This window comes from Mustelus asterias, chromosome 8 (assembly GCF_964213995.1).
Source record: "Mustelus asterias chromosome 8, sMusAst1.hap1.1, whole genome shotgun sequence".
Taxonomy (NCBI): Eukaryota; Metazoa; Chordata; class Chondrichthyes; order Carcharhiniformes; family Triakidae; genus Mustelus; species Mustelus asterias.
Window position 1 is genome coordinate 40,978,109 of NC_135808.1, and position 8,347 is coordinate 40,986,455.

The window sequence follows — 8,347 nt, forward strand, 5'->3', positions numbered from 1 at the left end:
AAGCAGGAAGAGAAACTATTGCAGGTGATACTCTGGCTATGACTGGATAGATAAGGGTGGAACCCAGCAAGTCTCGTCCCACTTTGTTGGATGATGGAGGAGGGACAGTGGAGTATTTTGTGGCCATCTGTGCGAGATACACAGAAGGACGAGAAGAAATAGATTCTTCTATTTTGTGATAAGAACTGTTTCGGTACTCAGCAGGGGCAGAAACCGGAGTGGAGGGAGTTCCCACAAAAATGGATATGCATTTGGAAAGCGACAACACATTCAAAGACTTTTGAGAGGACAGAGGTATGGGATAGGGATTTTCAATGGAGGGGAGTCAAAGGCTTTGAGCAAAACCATGTTAACAGCAGATTTGATGGACAGAGGGACAAGAGGAGTGCCCTTTCGAAGGTTAGAGAATGTGGAAGCCAAGAATGTGTTTGGTGGTCAGCAGTTTAGTAGGAATCACATCTAGAGAGCAAGAGACAGTTCTCATCAGCAAGAGGAAAATAGGATGAAAACTTAAGAAAAACGCAAAGGATAAGGTTGGGGTAACTTAAAGGAAGTGTGCATGGTGAGCGAGGGGAACAGAACAAAGCAGCACAGGCAGCCGAACAGATAGTCTCAACCGTTGCAACAAAAAAAGACCACAAACTCCTCTGAGGCCAAGGTGGAGGAAACAAGGGTAGATAGTTTATGAGGTACGCTTGTGATAAAGAGACAACAGGTATTATTTATACCATCTTAAATAACCCACGATCAGTGAACAACTTTGGCAACAACACACAGGATTCAATTCTGCATCCCATGACCCAGCTAAATTTGGTGACAAATTGTTAAACCGGTGGTCTGCCAGGGACATTCAAATCTGGCTCCCTTTGACACAGTGGGGACAAAAGGATCCCCGATGGTGCAGCAGGATGTGATTTAACTATGTAGACATTGTGATCAATAACAGGAATCCGAGTGTGCAGAGAGGACACCCAGTCATAGCCAGAGTATCTACCTATTGCGATACCCAGGTAGAGGGAACAGAACAAGAATTTCAAAAGAGAGACGTGAACATGAGAACTAGCAGCAGGAGCAGGCCATTTAGCCCCTTGAGCCTGCACCGCCATTTAATACAACCAGGGCTAATCTCATCTCAGCCTCATCGACAATTTTCTGTCTGCTCACCATAACCTTCATCCTGCGACTAATTAAAAACCTATTCCCTCCTTAAATTTGTTCTTTGTTCCAGCATCCACTGCACTGAGAGAAAATTCTACAGATTTACGGACGGCTCTTTGAATGAAGTAATTCCTCCTCATTTTGATTTTAAATTTGCCACAGCCTAGCTTTAAACTGTGACCTTTTCTTCTAGAATGTCCAAGAGGAAACATCCTCTCTATATCTATCCTGTCAATCCTCTTTAGCATTGCATATTCCTCAATTAGATCTCCCCTCATTCTTTAAAACTCTGGAGTGTAGGCCTAAGCCTCTCAATCACTCTTCATAAGACAAGCCCTTCGTCTCTGGAATCAATCCAGTAAACGTTCTCTGAACTGCCTCTAATGCAGTCCTTCTCAAGTAAGGGAACCAAAACTGTGTCAGTACTCCAGATGCAGTCTCACCAAAACCCGATACAGCAACAGCACTTCACTACTTTTAAACTCTATTCCATTAGCAATAAATACCAAAATGCCACTTGCTCTCCTCATTACCTGCTGTACCTGCATGCTAACTTTCTGATTTATGCACGAGGATGCTCAGATCCTCCTGCACCGAAGCATTTTGAAGTTCCTCTCCATATAGATAATAAGTTGTATTTTTATTCCACTGACGAAATTGGATAACCTCACACTTATCCAAGTTAAATTCCATCTGCCAAATTCTGGCCCACTCACCTGACCTATCCATATTTATTGTAAAGGACGGATGGATTGAAGGATGGATCAAGATCCCACAGGAGAGGATATCATAGGAGTGAAGAGAGAGAGACAAACCAAGTAGTGATTAATAAGCAAGTGCAAAACCACTGCCTCAGTGCTTTGGCCAAAGCATAGTCAAGTGGGGATACTTCTTTGAGGGAAAGGACATCACCCCTCCACAGAATCAGAAAATCCTGACAGTGCAGGAGGCCATTCGGCCCACTGAGTCTGCTACAACTCTCCAAAAGTGCATCATAGCTAGGCCCAGTCCCCTCCACCCTATCCCCGTAACCCCATGCATTTACCATGGCTAATCCACCTAACCTGCACATCTTTGGACTGTGGGAGGAAATCGGAGTACCCAGAGGAAGCCCACGCAGACAGAGAACATGCAAACTTCACATAGACAGTTCACCCAAGGCCAGAATCGAATCCAGGTCTCTGGCGTTGTGAGACAGCAGTGCTCACCACTGCGTCACCCTGCTGCCCTCAATCACTTCTTAATTATGGTCATGACATCAACGGGATTAATCACACTGGCATCATGGCTAGCCCTTATTTACAAGCATGCATACAGTGTGCAGGGCAACATTGAGAAGGGCTGTAGGGATCATTTCAGTGGAAGACAAGCCTGGAATGACAGGAGAGCAGGAAAGATGAAAACAACTGAAGAATTGGGGTTTTATTAGGGCAGAGCACCCAGGGATGGAGAGAAAAGGAGGACGCAGGATGATGGGGTTGGTAAAGAGGAAAAGGGGAACGATGAGCGAGTGATGTGACAGCCAAAACACAAATGTGAGTGGATAGGGGAATGCTATGTTTGGCAGACATCAGTGCCAAACTGATGTCCGGGTACTGGGATTGGGTGAAAGGCAAGTAGTATGACCCCCATGCATCCACACATCTTAGGACACTAAGGGGCAATTCAACATGACCAATCCATATAATCTACATGTTTGGACACTAAGGCGCAATTTATAATGGCCAATCCACCCAACATGCACATCTTTGGACTGTAGAAGGAAACCGGAGAAGCCAGTGGAAACCCACGCAGTCACAGGGAGAACATGCAAACTCCACACAGTCACCCCAAGGTTGGAGTTGAACTCGGGTCCCCGGCACTGTGAGGCAGCGGTGCTAACCACTGAACCACCATGCCGCCCTCAAACAATGCGTTCAACGTGGGCCCGAACAGCCTAGATCCTCAGGGGCTACAGGAAGATGCCCCTGCGATTATAACCAGAATTACTTCATAATTTCCCATTACTGGGAAAGTTCCTGAAGCATCAGGAACAGAGTGAAGTACTGAAACGCTGTGCAACTTACTGCAGAGGCAAAAAAATGCACAAACAGCAATCGGCACAGTTCAACACAGTGCAGTTGGCATCTTCTCTTCAGTATGCTTTGTTTGATGCTGCAACAGGTATCTGAAGCTTTTAAATCTCTTTTTACACACGGCGCACTTAAAAGCTTTCTCGCCTGTGTGAATTTGCTGATGCTGCGTCAAGTTACTGGATGTGTAAAATCTTTTCTCGCACACTGAACACTCAAACGGCTTTTCTCCAGTGTGAATTTTTGAATGTTTGTTCAAGTTGCTCGAGGTGTGAAACCTCTTGCTGCACACGGTGCATTCAAACCTCTTCTCGCCTGTGTGAATGCGCCGGTGCTCGACCAAGTAGCCCGATCGGTAAAATCGCTTCCTGCACACTGTGCATTCGAATGGTTTCTCTCCAGTGTGAATCTTCTGGTGCTGCGTTAAGAGGCTGGATGTGTAGAATCGTTTTGTGCACACAGCGCACTCGAATGGTTTCTCCACAGCGTGAATGTGCTGATGCTGGATTAAGTTGCTGGACGTGTGAAATCGCTTCTCGCACACGGCGCACTCGAATGGTTTCTCACCTGTGTGAATTCGTTGATGCTTGCTCAAATCGCAAGAGCGGTAAAATTTCTTGGCGCAAATGGCACATTCGAATGGCTTCTCTCCAGTGTGAATTTTCTGATGCTGGATCAAGTTACTGGATGTGTGAAATTGCTTTGTGCACACAGTACATTCAAATGGCTTCTCACCTGTGTGAAATCGCTGATGTTTTGTCACCTCACTGGAGGTAAAAAAGCGCATTGCGCACACGATGCACTCAAATGGCTTGTCACCAGTGTGAACGCGCAGGTGAGTGTCCAGCAGACTGGGCCAGCGGAATCCCTTCCCACACACTCTGCACTGAAGGGCATCCCCTCCCCGATTCCCAGATGCTGGCTGATGGGCTCCGACAGGTTTTGGGGATTCAGCCCTGTTATTACTGAACATTTTGCTTTCATTCTTAACTTCCATCTCGATTCTTCGCTCTCAGGTGCATGAGCTCAGTCAGTCTAGCAAAGAACAACAGAACAGAACAAAACAGTCAACTGAAAGAGAATGAGAAAAGATCCATCAGGGAACATGGCTATAAAGATCAAAGCTCTCAGAGAACACAAAAATTGCTGGAGTTGCAGATAGTGAAGAGGATTGTTAGAGGATACAGCAAGGTATAGACTGGTTGGAGACTTGGGTGGAGAAATAGCAGATGGAGTTTAATCCAGACAAATATGAGGTAATGCATTTTGGAAGGTCCAATGCATGTAGGAATTATACAGTAAATGGTAGAACCCTTAGGAGTATTGACAGGCAGAGAGATCTGGGTGTAGATGTCCACCAATCACCCAAAGTGGCAATGTAGGTGTATAAGGTAGTCAAGAAGGCATACGGCATGTTTGCCTTCATTGGTCAGGGAACGGAGTATAAAAATTGGCAGGTCTTGCTGCAGCTGTACAGAACCTTTGATAGGCCTCATTTGCAATACTGTATACAATTCTGGTCGTCACATTATCAGAAGGATGTGGATACTTTAGAAGGGGTACAGAAGAGGTTTACCAGGATGTTGCCTGGTCTGGAGGGTATTAGCTATGAGGAGAGGTTGGAGAAACTCAGCTTGTTCTCACTAGAACTACAGAGGTTGAGGGTCAACCTGATTGAGGTTTACAAGATTATGAGTGGCATGAACAGAGTGGATAATCCGATGCTCTTTCCTAGGGTATAAAAGTCAAGTACTAGGGGACATAGGTTTACGTGCGTGGGGAAAAATTGGGAGGAGAACTTTTACACAGAGGGTGGCGAATATCTAGAACGCGCTGCCCAGAGATGCGGTGGAAGCAGGTACAATAGCAGCAATTAAGGGGCATCTAGACGAATACATGGTTTGGATGGGAATGGAAGGACACCGATTCCGAATGTGCATACGGTTTTAGTTTAGGCAGGCACCACGATCGGCACAGGCTTAGAGGGCCGAATGGCCTATTGCTGTGCTGTACTGTTCATTGGACAAAGCAAGTGCTGATGAAGGGTCATCTAAACTTGAAATGTTGGCTCCACTCTCGCTCCACAGAGGTTGTCAGACCTGCTGAGATTTTCCAGCATTTTTCTGTTTCAGATTCCAGCATCCGCAGTATTTTGTATTTATCTGTACTGTTCTTTAGACACTGCTGCCAATGTTATAAGAGTCAGAGTTACAAATATTTCACTATTAAAACTGTTTCCTCCCAGAATCCAGTGACATACTGTTGCTGTAGTATAACTGTCTGTATAGCATACATCCTGGGAATTCCTCTCGACGTACAGGCCCTGGGAATTCCTGTCCCTGTACAGGTCCAGGGAATCCCTGTCCCTGTACAGCACAGATTACTGTCCCTGTATGGTCCAGTTTGATAGTTGGATTGAGCAAATTATAGGGACTACGAGCTGACAAACCCCAGAGTCTTGAAATAGTTGGTTAGTGAGATAGTTGATGCATTGGTTTTAATTTTCCAAAATTCATGGAAGGTTGCATAGATTGGAAAATGGCAAATGTAACTCCTTTGTTCTAAAAGAGAATAAAACAGAAAAGTGGGAAACCAAAGGTCAGTTAGCCTAATATCAATCATAGGGAAAATGTTAGAAGCCATTAGAGACATTACAGTCAGGCATTTGGAAAATTAATGGCAATCAAGCAAAGTCAACATAGTTTTGAGAAAAGAATATCATGTTTAACCAATATAACTGGAGTTCTTTGAAGAAGTCACATGTGCTGTGGATAAATGGGAACCATTTGATGTACTGTACTTTCCAGAAGACATTTGATACGATGCCACATTAAAGGTTACTGCAGAAATAAAAAGTTCATGGTATAGGAGTTAACATGATGGCACAGCCAACAGGAAACAAAGTATGCACAAATAGGTATTTTCTAGTGGGCAAGGTGCAACAAATGGTGTGCTACAGGGACCAGTACTGGGACCTCAATTTTTACAATTTATATAAGTGACTTGGATGGATGGACTGAAGGGACGGTTGCTAAATTTGCTGATGACACAAAGAAAGCTGGAAAATAAGTTGTGAAGAGAATACAAAGGACAAAGAGACACAACTAGGTTAACTGAGTGGGCAAAAGATCTGGCAAATGGAGCATAATATGAAAATGTAAATAAAAAAATAAGCTAATCATCTCAACAGTGGAAGATTGCAGATCTCTGAAGTGAGGTGCATGAATTACAACAGGTTAGAATACAGGTACAGCAAGTAATTAGGAAAGCTAACAGTGATAATTTGAGGGGAATTGGAAGGTTCAGTTGCACAGGGCATTGATTGAGACTATATCTGGCATATTGGCCTCCTTACTTAAGGAAATAAGTAAATGCATTAGAAGCAGTTCAGAGAAGGTTTACTAGACAAATACCACTAGAGCTTGAAAGAGCAAAAGGCAAATTGGTGTGAAGCGTATTTCAGATCTGAAGCATATTGCAGGGTGGATGTTTCCTCGGAGAATCTAGAACTGGGGGTCATCCGTTTAAGACGGAGATCAGGAGTATTTATTTTCCTCTCAAAGGCTGGTGAGTCTCTGGAACTCTCTTCTTCAAAAGGAAGTGGATGCAGAATTGTTGAATATTTTGAGAGAATTCAGAATCCCTGTAGTGCAGAAGGAGACTATTCGGTCCATCGAGCCCACACTGACAACAATCCCACCCAGGGACCCCACATCTTTATCCTGCTGATCCCCCTGACACTAAGGGTCAACTTAGCACACCCAATCAATCTAAGCCATGCATTCGAGTGTGGGGGGAACCGGAGCACCCACAGGAAACCCACATAGACACAGGGAAAACATGCAAACTCCACACAGATCATCACCTGAGGCTGGAATTGAACCCAGGTCCCTGGCACTGTGAGGCAGCAGTGTGTTACGGAGCCACCGAAAAGGCAGAACTAGATAAATACTTGATTATCAGCTGAAAGGTTATCGAGGTAGGCAGGAATGTGGGGTTGAGGTAACAATCTGATCAGCCATGATCTTATTAAATGGGGGAGCAGACTAGCCGAGAGGCCTATTCCTGTTCCTATGTCAGTCAGTCTGCATATTGGATGGTGGCTACTCTACCCACATTGACCCGCGCTCCTGGAGCCGCCCTATCCACACAGCAGGACTTCGCGCATGCGTGCCCCCGGCCTCCCCGATACCCAGTCGGATGGAGCGCCTACACTGGGAATGGAGGTGCTATTCCCTGAGAGGACGCTATCCGGGCTTTCTGAGCCCGAGTGAATCCTATAAGGGCAGCCGCTAAGACGAAACGCGGACTCACCCCACGGTCAAAGGGAGCCTCAGTGATCCTTGTTTGGCCCCGCTTCCGGTAGTCAACAGCCGCCGCAGCTGGACTGCAGCAAGATGGCGGTGCGTCTCAGGAGGGATAGCAGGCGGGACGGCGGCTGTGGACCGGGGGCTTCAGCAAAGGCATGCGAGGGCGGGGCCAGGACATGGGGCGGGCGTGGCCTCTGGCTTCCTTTTGAGCTGGGGGCGTGTCTTTATGACGTCACGGATACAGGCTGCTCTTTGCGTCACTTGCGGCGAGGGGGCGGGGTTGAGGTTGGGCCAAGCACTCCCGGCCCGATCTCGGCGCCGGCGGGTCTGAGCGGCAGGAACGGTCCGGTATGAAGCTGGCGAGCACCGGTCCGGCTGCCTGGCACCGCGGTGTCGCCCTCTCTTCGTTCACGGAGCGTCGGTTGTTGCTCTCCGAGCCGAGGCCAGAGTTAAAATCAGAGCCGGCGCCAGCTACGCAGCCATTTTGATGCGATTGTGTCGGGCGGTTCTTGCGTCCGACGGTGCGATTTTAACACGTCAACGCGCCGGCCCTACCCATTCCTCAGTAAGACGGGTCGCCATTGGTGCAGAGGGACAGCCCAGTTTGGGGGCAGCTGACTCCAAGTAGACTGCTGATTGGGCAGTGCTGAGATTGGCCTGGTTCTGCTCTGGAGGCCTGTGCAGAGTCTCTTCCAATTGTCTCAGGTATCCTCCCTTTCTTCCCCACTGTTGCACTGATTCTTCCAGCTCAAGGCTTCAGATGGGGGCAGTTTTGGGAACCTTAATTTGGCTGCATGAGGAGGAAGA

The 8,347-nt window shown here is 46.8% G+C and overlaps 1 protein-coding gene across 1 annotated transcript in view; it reads right to left on the minus strand.

Annotated features, from left to right (window-relative positions):
- Nucleotides 1-7,738, minus strand: part of LOC144497724 (uncharacterized) — a 383,983-nt gene extending 376,245 nt beyond the window's left edge. The window contains exons 1-2 of the mRNA XM_078219164.1: nt 7,545-7,738; nt 3,333-4,265 (exon numbers count right to left, since the gene is read on the minus strand). Of these exons, the coding sequence (XP_078075290.1) occupies nt 3,333-4,227 (895 nt within the window). The 5' untranslated portion in view covers nt 4,228-4,265; nt 7,545-7,738. The remainder of the gene's footprint in view (nt 1-3,332; nt 4,266-7,544) is intronic.
- Nucleotides 7,739-8,347: the final 609 nt, after the last annotated feature.